At 41.7% G+C, this 18596-nt stretch overlaps 1 protein-coding gene across 3 annotated transcripts in view; it reads left to right on the top strand.

Annotated features, from left to right (window-relative positions):
- Positions 1-12213, top strand: part of LOC111968153 (fragile histidine triad diadenosine triphosphatase) — a 333296-nt gene extending 321083 nt beyond the window's left edge. For all 3 annotated transcript variants that reach the window (XM_023993738.3, XM_023993734.3, XM_023993727.3), the window contains 2 exons: positions 10490-10599; positions 10755-12213. In XM_023993738.3, the coding sequence (XP_023849506.1) occupies positions 10490-10591 (102 nt within the window). In that variant the 3' untranslated portion in view covers positions 10592-10599; positions 10755-12213. The remainder of the gene's footprint in view (positions 1-10489; positions 10600-10754) is intronic.
- Positions 12214-18596: the final 6383 nt, after the last annotated feature.

Raw genomic sequence — 18596 nt, 5'->3', positions numbered from 1 at the left:
ATCATTCCCATGGTGAATGGCTAGGCCCACTACCGTACGAAACCACACGGTATTACCAGCCGCAATTGATGTTGTGAAAATGTGTGGGGAGGCAGAGGCACAGAAACTCACATCAATACCTTTGTCAGATAACACTTTTAAACAAAGAATGTGTGCTAGCAATCAAGAGGGAACTCTGAATGACTCAAAAACTCCCCAGCTTATGCTTTCCAAATGGACGTTAGCTGTGCGGACCGCGATGCCCGTGCATTCCATGCATTGACTTTTGTTTGCAATACATGTCGGGGGATGCTACTCACGAGGACATATTGTTTTGTCTCACAATTCTCGAGCATGAAACGGCACAGGCGATGTTCAGTGTACTGCGTGGCTATATTGACGAAAAACAGATCCCATGGGATCGAATGGTGGGCTTTTGCACAGATGAGGCTCAATCTATGGCGGGACGGCAGATAGGCCTCTGCACTCTAGTTATGAATGTGTCTCCCTCTGCCATATGGACACATTGTATGATACACTGAGAGCAACTGGCAGCAAAAGAGCTGTGCACAGAACTAGAGATATACTGCAGCAGGTAATTTCGATTGTAAACTACATCAAACCAAACCGCACGCTTGTTTGCAAAACTATGTGGAGATATGGGATCAGAGCATGACAATGTTCTATTTGATGCTGACCAGGCTGCTTGGTGGTTATGGAAAGATATTTTGCATTAAGAGAGGAACTGTTGTCATTCACAATGGATTTAAAAATAACAGACCTTTTTGACTTTCTATGTAATGAAAAAAATAATGGTCTCTATGTAACAGACATATTTGGGAAACTGAACGAACTGAACGCAAGCATGCCGGGGGAAATACAAAAACATTCTACAGATGAGTGACCGAATCAGTGGATTCAGAGGAGAGAATTCTTATTGGAGAGTCTTTTAAAAGAGATCCATGCCCCCTTCCCTCGGCTGTGCATGTTTCTAACAGAAAACAGCGTCAGTAAGTGTCCTACACGAGGGATGACTGCTCACCTTCAACGCTTAGAAGAGCACTTTGGGACCTACTTCCGAATCCGTTTGACTGTGATCCTGGCACAGTTGACATGCCGGTAAGTGAAATCGAACAGCTGATCGAGTTGTCATGTGACCGAATGCTGCAGACAACGCATTCAAGGGTCACTAAGGAGGAGTTTTGGTTCTTGATTCAAAGGGAAAAAACTTGCCGTCTCCCTCTGAGCATTACAACTCATGGTACCCTTCGCCAGCTCATATCTGTGTGAAGCTGGATTCAGTTCTCTCGTCTGCATTTAAAACCAAATATCGATCCAGGTTGGATGTGACAGCAGAGATGAGGTGCGCACCTTCGAACACGCCCCCTGACTTTGAGAAGCTCCGACGCAACATGCATCAAGCACACCTATCTCATTAGAGGTGGCGAGATGAGAGACATTATGTCAGACTAATTTGCAATTGACTGTCATAGCCCCACATTAAAAGTATGTGATGGTGAGTTGAGAAGACAACCAGAAATACAGTTTTAATGTTTTTCAATTGACTGCCATAGCACCAAATAAAAAGTCAACATTGACTGTTAATTACATATTTTTTCACATGGTTGGGGTCACGAGAATTTTTAGATATCAAAATGGGGACATGGGGCCCAAAAAGTTTTGGAACCCCTGTTCTAGTCAAACTGAACATGTGTTCTGTTTTAAAACGTCACAACTCTGGGTGAATGTGTAAGTTAATCACATCAGTACTTAAAACAGTAACTTTTTATTATCTTGGAAATATGCCGTCTTGGAAAATGTCATCAAACTATGAAATACACCAGGTCTACCCTGCGGTTATGGAAATAAATTGAACAACAAGAAAAATAGCGACTTTCAATCAAGCAAAAAGTAATTACATGATGCTGGGCATGTCTCTCATGATAAGGTAGTCTTGTATGCTGACATGACTGTTGAGAGGTTGTTGTGGTTCGAGGTGCAAAGCCATGTACATGAAATGGTATTTCACCATTACCAACAAAATGATCAAGGAATCAGGTAGGACACAATAAGAGACATGATGTTCTCGTAAAGACAATGAAGGATAGAAAGAGAGAAGGATGAAGAAGTCACTCAGCAGTTTGAGGAACAGCCCAGTTGTCATTTCTTTAAGTCACCCAGTCTAATTTTTTAGTCAAATATTATATCTGTTTGGGCTTCTGGTGGTCAATTTGCAATTTGCAGTATACAAATGATGTTCCGGTCCCCCGACCATCCGCTCAAGAAAAAATTGGCTTGGCTGAATCTAGATGATGATCCCTGACATACAGTTTCTACAGATGGCTCGTTATCGGTCTGCTCTCTGGTAAAACCATGGATCACTCTGAGGTCACGGCAACCCCGCTGACCCTGAGGTCAGTGCTTAATGAAAGCATGTCCTGTCTGACTTATGAGGTCCTGCCCTGCATGTGCTATGACACAGAGTCCCCACAAGATAACATGGGGTTACCAGGGGTTAATCAAGTCTGATTCTGCTCTCTGTGTGCAATATGATATTACCTGCTTGACTTTGAGATGGATCCCTGATTGCTCTGAGAGAGCTATAGGCTCTTTTTATGGCCTCATAGCTATACATAACTATACTATCAGGGTCTCTTCACCTCCATTACAGTACATATGCCTACTATACAGTGAATTGAAGAATAACATTGTATCGGCAACATTTCCCCATTGAGATTGTTAAGACATTTGAATGGATTTATATTTTTCCCTGAAGTTTTATCACAGAAAGACTCAAAACATAAAGTGCATTCAAAAGGCAGTGTAGCGTCTTCCAGCTATCCACCATGCTGTGATAAACAGATATTGTCCATAATAATTGTCCAAATGCCAACTCTTGGCATAATCATATAATCCATTATACTGTGCTGTATGCTTCTATGATTCATAAATCATTTCATGCATGTACTCTAGTTGAGATTATGCGACTCAACCAAATTAGAAGATCTCACCAGGGTAATCCTTAGCTGTGCCATGTCTTCTCCTCCCTAGCCCCACACACGCCCCTCTCTCTCATGGGTGTCTGATGAGCCCTCTCTCTGGCAACATGTGACTGTACTCTACTGTACTTTGAGTGCAGTCTGCAGCCTGAACCTGAGATCTCATATGAAAGCTGGCTTCTCTCGACGACAGGCCGTGTGCTGAGCCCCTCCTGTGGCGGTCTCAGCAGGGGAACACAAGTGTACGGGGAAGGTGGCCAAGAAGGAAGCCAATAGAATCTCTGCATGTGTTCTCTCGAAACGTCTGACGGGTCCACATCACAGAACCTCTCGAGCTTAATCAGTGTGTCTGAGAATAGAGGCGCGTGTTTGACAGCCTGTCAGAAAAAGGGTATTTAAAAAAAATCTGGGGAATATTATTTTTGTTGGGTAATTACCGCACCAGCTGCTAAAATGTTTTTACATGCCATCAAGATGGCTTCAGTCACAGAGGAAAGACAGGAGGAGAGAAGCTAGGGCAATCTGTTCTTACTGTGGTGAAATTCTCCTCTCTCTCTGTCTCTCTCTGTCTCCTGGGTTTTTACTGTTGGCCAGAATATGTGACTGACAAACCAAACAGAAGGTAGAATCAGTGAAACTTGGAAAAATACATAAGGAATAGAATCTTCATATTTGATGCAAATTGTATGTAAAGCGCTGTAAACACCTCGTTCAAACCAACTGACTAATATGAGATGGTTGCATATTAATTTCTATCATCACACATTCTTTTAAAATATGTTGGACAGTTTGGAAGTTATATGCACACAACTGATGTTAGTTGTGGAATGCATATACTGTACAGTCTATTTGTTTCTGATCTAAGAGGCTTCAGCATACTATTATCCAACACTGCTGCCCCCATGCTGCCACACTAACTCCTACAAGTAGCCACCACCCTGCATCATTCAAGGGGACAGTGCAATTAAAATATTATGGTTTGGAGAAAATGTCTAATATCCTTGCCCCTGGCAACCATATCTAGTTATCACGTTTTAGGGAAGACCCAGATGCAGACAGTGTCAAAGTAACACAACTTTATTACTAGAACAGGGGGTAGGCAAAACGACAGGTCAAGGGCAGGCAGAGGTCGGTAATCCAGTCCAAAGGGCACAGAACTGCAGGCAGTCTTAGGGTCAGGGCAGGCAGAGGTCAATAATCCAGTGTGGTGTGACAAGGAGAGAACACAGGTATAAATACACTGGGGATAATGGGGAAGATGGGTGACACCTGGAGGGGGGGGAAGCCAAGCACAGGCAGGTAAAACAGATCAGGGTGTGACACTAATCTAGATTATCATTCATATTTAACATTTCTCCTTTTGTTTTATATCATCCATGAATCCTATTTAGTACTTACTTTTTGTCGCTGTCATACAATTTGTCCTTGTGTAACTTGTAATAAGACACTATGGTACAGTTGTAAATTATTTTCTTTACTTGGGTGAGCCAGCTTTTACTGTTTAGCTAGCCTGATGCCATAGTGCAATCTCTAGTGTTACACTTTACTTCTTAACTTCATTGTCTAATGTTAACTTAAAATGTAGTTTGATTGCTTCGTACATCCTGCCACGCCTAATGTAACTGTCTTGATAGCAAATAGAATATGGTTCAGGCTACAGTGTATATTTTAATTAGGATTTTGGCAGTTTGTTTACTGACAACAATTTGTCTATCAACTATGGCACGGATGCTGTGTAATATTTTAACAAAAACACAATAATTGCCAAATGTTTTAAATAAGCTGCCAATAGCCCGATTTTTCATACCAATGTATCCAAACTAGGGTCGCAAAGAGAGGGTAACTTCAAAAGTTACTTGAAACTTTTGAATTTTGTCAGTAAACTACCATAATTTTGGTATCTTTCAAGGATCTATCACAAGACATCTAGTGGCTCTTTTGGGTAATTCAGATTATCACAGGTGTCTGTATTTATTCCTTGCCCTCTGTGTGGCCTTATCACATGTAAAATATATGAAATAATGATAAAAAACGTTTTGGGAATGACAAGGCTGTAAAATATTATCCTAAATATAAACCATCAACTTAGTGAATATCATTAGTGTTAAATATGAGGGTTTCAGCATGAAATATCCTTTCTATATATTTTTACACACTTCAAATGTTTTTACTATGTCAATATGTATTTTTTGTCAATGTTTTGGCATCAAACTGGTGGCAGTTGTGAAGAAAAGTCAATAGTTGGAAGAATTGCAGAGTTAATTGAAAATAATGCCATTGTTGAGTTGATGCTTTTTTCATTAATTAGGCTTTTTTCTCTTGAACCATATGTTCTATCTACTAGAAACTCGACAATATGGACACAGATATAAAATAATATATATACTATATATGAATACATTTTATACAAGTTATTCAAGTATAAATTACCAAAGTTATGATAGATTGCCATAGATTTTGTGAAATCATCATTTTGTGAAATCATCATTCACCCTGTTCAAAATACAAACCAATGAATGGAAATGTGTCTTGCAGAAGCTGATTGCCAAAGGTAATTACCAGTGGAGATTAAAAGATATGCACTTGCATCTACCATTTCTATCATGGTCTCCAAGGTTCAATGGGAGGCTGAGACTAGAACCATGAATTATCAATAACTCAATAAACATAACATAACTAGATCTTTGAATTGTATGGGGGATGAAGAGGTCTGGGTTCTGAATCTTGTGTAAATATGTTAGCGGATTTATTAGATGTTTTTATTTTTTCTGTTTTGACACACTACTGGTCAAAAGTTTTAGAACACCTACTCATTCAAGGGTTTTTCTTTATTTTACTTTTTCTACATTGTAGAATAATAGTGAGGACATCAAAAATATGAAATAACACATTATGTAGTAACCAGATGGGATGGCGTATCGCTGTGGTAGCCATGCTGGTAGTGTGCATTTAATTCTAAATAAATCACAGACTGTCACCAGCAATGCACCCCCACACCATCACACCTCCGCCTCCATGCTTTACAGAGGGAAATACACATGCAGAGATCATCCGTTCACCCACACCGCGTCTCACAAAGACACGGCGGTTGGAACCAAAAATTTAACATTTGGACTCCAGACCAAAGGACAAATTTATATCGATCTAATGTCCATTGCTCGTGTTTCTTGGCCCAAGCAAGAAACACTTCTTATTGGTGTCCTTGAGTAAAGGTTTCTTTGCAGAAATTTGACCATGAAGGCCTGATTCACACATTTTCCTCTGAACAGTTGATGTTGAGATGTGTCTGTTACTTGAACTCTGTGAAGCATTTATTTGGGCTGCCATTTCTGAGGCTGGTAACTCTAATGAACTTATCCTCTGCAGCAGAGGTAACTCTGGGTCTTCGATTCCTGTGGGGGTCCTCATGAGAGCCAGTTTCATCATAGCGCTTGATGATTTTTGCGACTGAACTTGAAGAAACGTTATAAGTTCTTGAAATGTTCCATATTGATTGACCTTCATGTCTTAAAATAATGATGGACTGTCATTTCTCTTTGCTTATTTGAGCTGTTCTTGACATAATACGGACATGGTCTTTTACCAAATAGGGCTATCTTCTGTATACCCCCCCACCTTGTCACAACACAACTGATTGGCTCAATTACATTAAGAAGGAAAGAAATTTGACAAATTAACTTTTAACAAGGCACACCTGTTAATTGAAATGCATTCCAGGTGACTACCTCATGAAGCTGGTTGAGAGAATGCCAAGAGTGTGCAAATCTCTCATCAAGGCAAAGGATGGCTTTTTGAAGAATCTCAAACATAAAATATATTTGTTTTGTTTAACACTTTTTTGGTTACCACATGATTCCATATGTTTTATTTCATAGTTTTGATGTCTTCACTATTATTCTACAATGTAGAAAATAGTAAAAATAAAGAAAAACCCTTGAATGAGTAGGTGTTCTAAAACTTATGACCGGTAGTGTATGTTACTCAGAAAACCCAGTTTTCCTTATTTATTCAGAAGCCTTGATGCACCTGGAGGGATTTGAATTCCACAAACTTCCATTTATGAGTAAATTGGGTGTGACAAATTATTTAATGAGGAGGATGTCTTTGTGCTGAGAGCAAAGGCTTATCCTCTGAAGTCCTTTTTGTTCACACGTAATTATTAGATGGCCTCTACTGTGACATTGTAATGCCATGGCATGTATGTCAGAGTCCCATAGTGAAAAGCCATGCTGATAGCGGAGGTGTGTCTCCTTTCACTGGAGTGCTGTGTTAAATGTTAAGGAGCTCAAACAAAACCATTATGTTCCTTGGCTCCACATTTATGTCTTTAATAAGGGCATAAATTGATACATTAAAAGCCGCCATGGGAGGGATAATTCACACATGCTGCTCCCGCCAATGTGAATAGACAGTTGCTGCATTAGCTCTTTGACACACTGGAGACAGCTAGCCAGCTACTGTACTGTACCTACAGACGGTTGTGGCCATGTTGCGAGTCATCTCCAGCATTAATATTCATGGGCACGTTTGTCACTGAAAGTATTAACAGGGTTTCTGCGTCTACATTCTGAGGCTCACTACTGAGAAGTGGGGCTATACTAAAGAGGTTAACACACCCTCATGGAGAGGCACACACACACGCTCTCACACACACCAGTGCGTGTTTGGACATCCGCACAGCTGCTAGTGAGGACACAAGGGGATCGGCTTTCCCTTCTCTCAGAGAAACAGCAGGAAGACCAACCCACCTGCTCTAAATGCATGCACACGCACGCACGCACGCACACGCACACGCACGCACGCACGCACGCACGCACGCACGCACACACACACACAGACACACACACACACACACACACACACACACATATACACAGACACACACCATGCTGCTAATTGTGCTGCTGTTATCTTGGACATGCTGAGATCTTATAATATACAAGTGAAGGAACTTGTTTTCAACAGTATAATGAACTATGAAGAACTTACATTGTATGAATGTTGCAGTTTACAACATACTGGAAAAACTAATTCCAAGAAGAGATACTGTAAGAAGGCTACCCTATTCCATGCATTTTCAGCCAAAAAAAATGTCTTACTTGAAGGAATAGTTATTGTTTTTCGGTGCTTTGTATTTTCTTAAAGAGACTCAATTAGCACTGCAAAGTTCGATGACATAACAGTTGTTGCGCTAGCATTTGTGTGGGGGATTTTTAGATGGAGAACAAAAATCCTTGATTAAGTCTTGATGAGCCTGATGATTATTCAGATAAAGTCAAAGACAAGTCTTTGTTAATATTACATGATTACATTGCATGCTATTAGCAATTGTTCTGCAGTCCTCCAGTTTTCCATGCTGTTGTCAATTCAGCTTTTACTCAATATATGTTCGCCCCATGAATCAACACTGTTAAGTAAAAGGAGAACAATTTAGCCTTATTTTAGTGTTTTGCCTTGATATAATATGATGTCTGAGGCCCAAGTAAATGTTTAGAGGCTGGTCACCAGCTCAGGGCTAATTTGCAATATTAGTGTCTCTAATGACATAATCTGAGGTGTCAGCTGGTATTTTGTGTTGCAAGGAAACAATATATTTGAGCTCCATAAATACATAATGTCCTCATGAAAATCAATTTGGGACAAATGATGTGACTTACTGCATGCATTATAAATCTTTCATAAGTTGACAATGCCATACTAAAACTGTGTGCAATTCATCTTACTGTGAATGAATTTTCTACCAGAAAAAGAAAAGCTTCAACATCAGAAAGACATATCTTTCCTTCCCCCATTCCTTTGCTTACAGCGAAATACGATGTTGATGTGAGTTTTCCACGCTTGAAATACGTTGTAACGTCTTATGGGATTACGTGAGCCTACAAAGCCATTTCAGTTCAACGTTTGAAGCTTGAAAATCTCTGACTCCATCCAACCCCACCACTCCCCCCCTTAACTCCTTTCCAACAAAATGTCATCCTCCAGTTGCTGTAACCATGTCCTGTGAGGTAAATGGACTAGATCCTAATACAGTGTGATGGTCTGAGATAAGGCTTGTCTGGGGTTTGAGCAGTGTGTTGGTGTGGTCCCAGATAACCCACATGAACAGGCAGAGGGTCCAGCCTAGCCTAGAAGAGGGACTAGCATGACTCCCAAGGGCGCTAGAGAGATGACCCCCATGTCCTCATGTTCCAACTGGCCATCTCCTGCTTTCCACAGGACCCAATCCGACAAGCTTTCAAGCCAGGGTCATATTCTGTTTGCGCATATAACAAAAAAGAATATGCAACAAAACAGAACAGCACTTGTCAGTGTTGGAAGGAGAAGATGTATTGAAATAATGACCCCCTGGTGTTTTAGCTTCTAGACAGTTTAGAGAGGAAGCGGGGAAACATTGAAATCTATTACATGTTGAATCATTTTACTGCCTAGCTCTCTGTGAACATAAAACATCCCTCTCTGTGCCGTGCTGTTACAGTAGCTATCTTCAACTGGTGGGTATTTTTATTGCATCGTTTTTTACCTAGACTAACCAAGCATGCCACAAACATGTTAGATGTGCTGTGAAAAAGACTCAAATACAAATCAATATCACCAACCAGTGCAAGCTTTCTGCACTGTTTATGTTTATTTATTTTGTGTGGCTTGAAAGACATCTCATTCTGAACACTGAATACTAGCCTTGAGGGCTTTCCTGCATCTTAACATCATCTAAACTACAGCCACATATGACAGATCCCAATGTGAAGCCTTAGCAGTTGGAAACCACCCCGTGCTGTTGTGGCTTTTATGGTTGGGAGAGGGTATGTATTGCATGTGGCTTTACATTATAAACAACCCCCCCTGGCAGTTAAAATGAAGACACCTCCCAAACCTCAGAATGTCAGCCCATCTGTCCTGGGGGAGGCATTAGTGTGATGAAGTACATTGTTTCCCTCTAAATCTATGAATGTTACAAAAACAGCAACAACAGGCACGGGTGTCAGAATCTGTCACAGTCATACAATTTCCCCTCCATGGCTACTCTCAATTAACCATCATGTGTTCCTCTTGTTTGCCTTGTTGGAAGGGCGAGACGTTTATATTTTAAACCTCAACTCTGATTGTGTCTGAAAAGACTAAATGAGGGGTGAGGTTGTCATTGTTTTTGTTTTATGCATTTCATGGAATTTCACCAGTGCCCCAGTTCCACTGAGCATCATCTTTTATATTCTATAATCTGGGGGAACAGTCAAGTGCACAGAGACTATTGGGTGCTAATGTTTCTGCTAACACCCGGTCAACAACTTTGTTTATTCTGCTACATTGAAACAGTTTTTTATTCACTGGTGCATACTCATCAAAGGAATTTAGTCAATTTCTCCCTCCAGTTACTGAGGTAAACAGGTGACTATGTGTGTGCATACGTGCGGGTAAGTCTGGGTATACATGTGTTTATTCATCAACTAGTAGCCTCTGTTTAGTAGACGTTTAGTAAAGTAACGTAAAGCACTATGTGATGTATTTATGTGCAGCTCCAGAAGCATGACCGTGAGAGTGAGGACGTCCCTTCCAGGTGGAGAACAGAGGGGGAGATGGCAGCAGAGGCTTCTGATCTCAGGAAACAATTCAGCTAAACTGTCTGGTAAAGAACCACTTTAGGTCTTTCTCTATAAAGAAGGCTACATTGAAAAATGTTTTGCCCATGATGTTAAAGTTGTTGTTGAGTGCTTTAGTTGAAATAGAAGGTTCATGTTAGTGACTCATGACTTATTATGTTTTGTCTTTTTTCCAATCCAGAATCTCTATAACGACAACTTACAAAGTTTCAAGTGATTGTGAAGTGGATTATTCTTCAGTTGGCACTGTTGTTGAAAAAAGTATTTTGAACTGAACTGATGTGGTTGATTACAGTTCATACATCTTTAAATGTAATGTGTGGCTTGTATTATTACCTCAGATGTTTTTTTGTGGTGTTTTTGTTGTTCTCCTTAGAATTTATTGGGGTTAGACTTGTACCAGAGTTATTGTTGTTGTTTTATATTCCATGAGTGTCACAACATGTACATGTTGAATTATTCATCAATCGCTCTCCCTTGCATCACTTCTGAATCCCACCAAATCAGTGCTCATAACAACATTTAAAGGCCCTCTAAACCCCACAGTCACAGCTATGAACATGCATGTGGGCACCTCCATGCAAAGCGGAGCTAAAAACGAGTGGATAATGAAGGTAACATGTGGTTAATAAAGAGGAGCAGCTGCTCTGGGATCTGTGAAATTGTCAAATCAGATTTAGTGTGCCGTAGGAGACAACAAGCCTGCCAAAGAGTCAGCTGAAGGCAATAGATCTGCTTCCACATTACCGGAGGTCATAGTAGTGGAAAGCAGAGATGTTGTTGTTGCTGGTTTTTCTTCATATTTGTGATTAACTTTAAGTATCTGATTTGGAAAAAAGTTAGCTTTTCCTAATAATCAGTTTAGTTTAGTTTATTAGGATCCCCATTAGCTACTGCACATGCAGTAGCTACACTATCCTGGGGTCCACATAAAACGTACAAATACATAACAAGAAAAACATAAGATATCACATTCAGTTAAAATAAGAGTTATATATATAGGAAAGACAAGAAGAGACCAAAAAAAGATCATTTACAGTGAGATAATGAAGGCCTGAAACATTACGAGAAGCATTTTGAAGCCTAATTTCATAGTTTTCAGTTGAAGCTTTGATACACTTTCATTTCCTTCAAATTCCTTCAAAGTTGTAAAGTGCTTAAAAGCATTTCCCTGCACTCTTAGAAAAAAGGGTTCCAAAAGGGTTCTTCGGCTGTCCCCATAGGATAACCCTTTTTTGGTTCTAGGTAGAACCATTTTGGGTTGCATGTAGAACCCTCTGTGGAAAGGGTTTTACATGGAACCCCAAATAGTTCTACCTCAAACAAAAAAGGGTTCTTCAAAGGATTCTCCAATGGGGACAGCCAAAAACCCATTTAGGTTCTAGATAGCACCTATTTTTCTAACAGTGTTGAGTCCAGGGAATGGGTTTTGTTTGGTACAAGGTTGAAAAATGGACCATAATAAATGGTGTGAATTGAACTCCACATCAACATTCAGTAAAGTGGCATTATGATTGAAACAATGACCACAGTAATGGATTGATTCCTTGTGGTTATGCCTGATGAATAGCACAGCATAAGCCTACATTGATTTTCTTTTTTGTATCGATGTTGGAATAAAATGCCAGTCTTGCCATTTACTCAGCTGGATGCAGAAATACAATTCTGTTCTTGAAATACAATGTGTGAGTCGCTTTCTAGTGGTAATCAAGCTGTAAAAGGCCCCATGAATTTTAAACAATATTATTAAGCATGAGGAATTCTTCAATGGCAATAATTCAAAGAGTCGGGGGAGAAAATCCATCTACCGTAGGTCCAGTAAGATTACACTTTCCCACACAGTGAGGGAAACATAGCCTCACATAAAGGAATATACAGTTCATATTTGGCCTTGGCTTCAGGACCAACACTGTTACCTCGATCCAAATGCCCCTTTTAATATCCCTTCCATTTCACAGGTTTGTGGTTGATCGTAATATGAAATAATAAGTAGGAACATAGAATTGGATATCGTTAAAGCATATTGAATATAATTAGCTACCAGAGAATAACGTTGAAATAAATGTCACATGCTGTGGAATGGAATTCCATTTAGAAGGCACATCCCAAATCTATTAGATGGATGACTCGAAGTGTTCCTATTTACTGAGGTATGGTTTAATTACCTCTCTGACATGGTTATAGGGCCTAATAACTCCCAACATCTTTTATAGGAATACCAGGCTACCGCTGCAATGGTACCATGAATCACTTTACTTTGGTACACAAAAGTACACAACACTGTGAGATTAGCTTTTGGGAACTTCTCTGACTAATGTTTTGCTTGTATTTCAAGAGAAAAACTGTTTAACTGAACTTCATAGATTAGATGTTTCATTACAATGATTTACACAACCCAAATGCTCTTATAATATTTATTTAAACCATGAACATTGACATGAAAAACTAAATGTAAAAGCATCCAAGGAACTAGCATATTCTGTCCCAACAGAGCGAAAGATCCATGGACATTAAACCTAGTTGTGTATTGTGTGTTTTGGCCACCCATGTATTCACTAGAGGAGACACCTCACTTATGGGAAACACTAATTTTCCTCTTTCCACCATCATTGAATGTAACAATATATAGAGCCATACAGCTTCTTTTCAAATGATAATATCCCTGGACCATCAGATATGCATCTGCTCATGTCAGCAAGCGAGTTCAGCATTACTATGAAATGTGGTTGGAGACCCCACACATAACCATCATTATTTATTATTTATAACCATCATTATTTACCAGTAATAGAAACACATCCTCTGGTTCAACTAAATGGATGTGTCTTCCATTATTGGTGCATTTGAAGAAACCGTGTACTGACCTAAGTAATGGTGCCTCTCTTTATGTGAACGAGAATCGAATAGCAAAATGTGGCTAACCTCTTTTAAGACTGGTTATACAGTGCATTCATAAAGTTTTTTCTTTGTTATAAATTTGTAAAAATGTATAAAAAGCTGTTTTTGATTTGCCATTATGGGGTATTGTGTGTAGATTGATGAGGGGAAAAAACGATTTAATAAATTTTAGAATGAGCCTGTAACGTAGCAAAATGTGGAAAAAGTCAAGGGGTCTGACTACTTTCCGAATGCACTGTATACTTTGTCATGGCAATGTTTTTTATGTAATGTACAGCCACAGGAGGTTGGTGGCACTTTAATTGAGGAGGACGGGTTCATGGTAATCGGTGGTGCGGAATGAGTGGAATGGTATCAAATACATCAAACACATGGCTTGATGCCATTCCATTTGCTCCGTTCCAGACATTATTATGAGCCGTCTTCCCCTCAGCAGCCTCCACTGTGTACAGCCCATACTGCACAGGGGTTTCTACTACTCCTGTGGGTATGAGTGCATGGATGAGATTTAGGTCTCCAAGAAATACTCTCACATTTGTGCTAATGTCTTCTATATGAATTTTTGCTAGCAGTGTTAACCACATTACATGTTTACCTTCCTAATATTACTTATGCTGATAACAATAGGAACAATATTATTAACCAGTAGTCATTTCTACAGACTTGTCAGTTTCTACCAGTGAACAGAAAAACAGCAAAGAGAAATACATCCTGATCAGAGGTAGTATATATTGTGACAAGTTGGGGCTATCAAAAATGGCCTTCAGTTTTTCCCTATCTATTTTTCTACTCTTCTCTCAAATTGTATCCAGGTTCTTGAATAGGTAGTCCTTAGTGAATGGAATGGCTTTAGGAGCAATGTTTTTGAGCAGTAATGAACCTTTTTGTGGTGTTTGGTGCTGTAATGACTTACTATAAGATATCTCATTTCTTATAACTGTAAAATAAATATAATATTTAGTGACAGTACAAATTTGGCCGCATTTCATATAACTGACGACAGATCATTTTCTGCCAAGCGTCCTCTAAGCAGTGTAGAGACACTATTCGGAATTCTGCAGACTCGTTACAACTTCAGCTTTGTGCACAAATTCATTTTCTCCCTCGGTACCAAGAGAAAGTGGTTTTGTTTCTATTATACACAATTATTTAGTATTTTTTCCGATTTTTCAGCTCTAAATCCAGCTGAGAATATGATGTGAATAATATGATTGCTGGATTCACGAGACTGTCCCCTTTAATATGCAGTCTCCCAGGCTTGGCTCCATTGCTCAGAGGCAGAGGAAAATCGATTATTTGTCTGGATAGGCCAGAAAATGTGACACATCACTCCCTATGAAAATGTTGGGTGTGAAACCTGACACTTCAAGTCAGCTCCGCTGACAGAGTGGTAGTGGAAGCACTGGACCCTGCGACATTCACAGAGTGCTCTGTACACCAAAATATCAGTCAGAACCGGTCCAACCGGTACATTTGAATTGATTTGGGGAGTGTTTTGGTTTGATTCTCTATCCCCGCTGATTGTGAACATTATTATTTTTGTGACATTTTGCCCCCCCTTTTTCTGTTAGCTACCCCCCCCCCCCCCCCCCCCCCCACACAAAATACAAAAAAATACTTATACTGTTGTCCGAATTACTTAGTATCTCATTTGATTAACTTAGTATCTTGTGTGAATGATTTAGTATCTCTTTTTTTACTAAGTTGTTCAAACGAGATACAACTTAAACACTTATTTTGTCTAATTAGCCTCAATTGTTATGCTGCGCCAGTTGTGGCTTGTCAGACCGTTGCTACAGCCATTCATTCACTGATTCCAACCATTGATATGATTATTCATTGACAGTTCTCTGTTAAAGCTGCTTTTGAATGCCAGAAAATGTAAGTGGGCCAACAACATCTCACGGTTTTACTAATTTGACTTCAGATTCTGATGTTTATCCATGTTTCTCCAAACGGCAAATTTCGAAGTTTCTCCAAATGTAAAATTTTGACACCCTGGGTTGCTCCTCCTGCTCAGCATCATCCTTCCGAGGGTCGCGGGGTTGCTCCTCCTGCTCAGCATTAACCTCTCCAAGGGTCGCCGGGTTGCTCCTCCTGCTCAGCATTAACCTTCCGAGGGTCGCGGGGTTGCTCCTCCTGCTCAGCATCATCCTTCCGAGGGTCGCGGGGTTGCTCCTCCTGTTCAGCATTAACCTTCCGAGGGTCGCCGGGTTGCTCCTCCTGCTCAGCATTAACCTTCCGAGGGTCGCGGGGTTGCTCTTCCTGCTCAGCATCATCCTTCCGAGGGTCGCCGGGTTGCTCCTCCTGCTCAGCATCACTGAGCCGGAAGGTACTTCCGGCGCCGAAAAGAGATGGCCGCCTCGCTTCGCGTTCCTTGGAAAATATGCAGTATTTTGTTTTTTTACGTGTTATTTCTTACATCGGTACCCCAGGTAATCTTAGGTTTCATTACATACAGTCGGGAGGAACTACTGAATATACGATTAACGTCAACTCATCATCGTTCCTACCAGGAATATGACTTTCCCGAAACGGATCCAGTGTTTTGCCTTCCACCCAATACAATGGATCTGATCCCAGCCGGCGACCCTGTGCGACGCCGAAAAAGGGGAAAACGAGGCGGGTCTCGTGGTCAGGCTTCGGAGACGGGCACATCGCGCTCCACTCCCTAGCATACTACTCGCCAATGTCCAGTCTCTGACAATAAGGTTGATGAAATCCGAGCACGGGTAGCATTCCAGAGAGACATCAGGGATTGCAACGTGCTCTGCTTCACGGAAACTGGCTAACTCAAGGGACGCTAACGGAGTCGGTGCAGCCAGCTGGTTTCTTCATGCATCGCGCCGACAGAAACAAACATCTTTCCGGTAAGAAGAGGGGCGGGGGGTATGCCTTATGATTAACGAGAAGTGGTGTGATCATCATAACAACACACAGGAACTCAAGTCATTCTGTTCACCTGATCTAGAACTCCTCACAATCAAATGTCGACCGCATTATCTACCAAGGGAATTCTCTTCAATCATAATCACAGCCGTATATATTCCCCCCCAAGCAGACACATCGATGGCCCTGAACGAACTTTATCTGACTCTTTGTAAACTGGAAACCACACACCCTGAGGCTGCATTCATCGTAGCTGGGGATTTTAACAAGGCAATCTAAAAACAAAACTCCCTAAATTCTATCAGCATATCGATTGTGCTACCAGGGCTGGAAAAACACTAGACCATTGTTATACTAATTTCCGCGACGCTTATAAGGCCCTCCCCCGCCCCCTTTCGGAAAAGCTGACCACGACTCCATTTTGTTGATTCCAGCCTACAAACAGAAACTCAAACAACAAGCTCCCGCGCTCAGGTCTGTTCAACGCTGGTCCGACCAATCTGAATCCACGCTTCAAGACTGCTTCGATCACGCGGATGGAATATGTTCCGCATCGCGTCCAACAACAATATTGACGAATATGCTGATTCGGTGAGCGAGTTCATTAGGAAGTGCAATGACGATGTCGTACCACAGCAACGATAAAAACATTCCCAAACCAGAAACCGTGGATTGACGGCAGCATTCGCGTGAAACTGAAAGCGCGAACCACTGCTTTTAACCAGGGCAAGGTGACCGGAAGCGATGACCGAATACAAACAGTGTAGCTATTCTCTCCGCAAGGCAATCAAACAGGCTAAGTCTCAGTACAGAGACAAAATCGAGTCGCAATTCAACAGCTCAGAGACACAAGAGGTATGTGGCAGGGTCTACAGTCAATCACGGATTACAAAAAGAAGACCAGCCCCGTCGCGGACCAGGATGTCTTGCTCCCAGACAGGCTAAACAACTTTTTTGCCCGCTTTGAGGACAATACAGTGCCACTGACACGGCCCCCTACCAAAACCTGCGGGCTCTCCTTCACTGCAGCCGAGGTGAGTAAAACATTTAAACGTGTTAACCCTCGCAAGGCTGCAGCCCAGACGGCATTCCAGCCGCGTCCTCAGAGCATGCGCAGACCAGCTGGCTGGTGTGTTTACGGACATATTCAATCAATCCTTATCCCAGTCTGCTGTTCCCACATGCTTCAAGAGGGCCACCATTGTTCCTGTTCCCAAGAAAGCTAAGGTAACTGAGCTAAACGACTACCGCCCCGTAGCACTCACTTCCGTCATCATGAAGTGCTTTGAGAGACTAGTCAAGACCATATCACCTCCACCCTACCGGACACCCTAGACCCACTCCAATTTGCTTACCGACCCAATAGGTCCACAGACGACGCAATCGCAACCACACTGCACACTGCCCTAACCCATCTGGACAAGAGGAATACCCATGTGAGAATGCTGTTCATCGATTACAGCTCAGCATTTAACACCATAGTACCCTCCAAACTCGTCATCAAGCTCGAGACCCTGGGTCTCGACCCCGCCTGTGCAACTGGGTCCTGGACTTCCTGACGGGCCGCCCCCAGGTGGTGAGAGGTAGGTAACAACATCTCCACCCCGCTGATCCTCAACACTGGGCCCCACAAGGGTGCGTTCTGAGCCCTCTCCTGTACTCCCTGTTCACCCACGACTGCGTGGCCATGCACGCCTCCAACTCAATCATCAAGTTTGCGGATGACACTACAGTGGTAGGCTTGATTACCAACAACGACGAGACGGCCTACAGGGAGGAGGTGAGGGCCCTCGGAGTGTGGTGTCAGGAAATAACTCACACTCAACGTCAACAAAACAAAGGAGATGATTGTGGACTTCAGGAAACAGCAGAGGGAGCACCCCCCTATCCACATCCGGGTCAGTAGTGGAGAAGGTGGAAAGTTTTAAGTTCCTCGGTGTACACATCACGGACAAACTGAATTGGTCCACCCACACAGACAGCCGTTGTGAAGAAGGCGCAGCAGCGCCTCTTCAACCTCAGGAGGCTGAAGAAATTCGGCTTGTCACCAAAAGCACTCACAAACTTCTACAGATGCCACAATCGAGAGCATCCTGTCGGGCTGTATCACCGCCTGGTACGGCAACTGCTCCGCCCACAACCGTAAGGCTCTCCAGAGGTAGTGAGGTCTGCAGAACGCATCACCAGGGGCAAACTACCTGCCCTCCAGGACACCTACACCACCCGATTCACAGGA

This window comes from Salvelinus sp. IW2-2015, linkage group LG1, assembly GCF_002910315.2.
Source record: "Salvelinus sp. IW2-2015 linkage group LG1, ASM291031v2, whole genome shotgun sequence".
NCBI lineage: Eukaryota > Metazoa > Chordata > Actinopteri > Salmoniformes > Salmonidae > Salvelinus > Salvelinus sp. IW2-2015.
The sequence above is the reverse complement of the archived record's forward strand: the minus strand, read 5'-3'. Positions and strand labels throughout refer to the sequence as shown.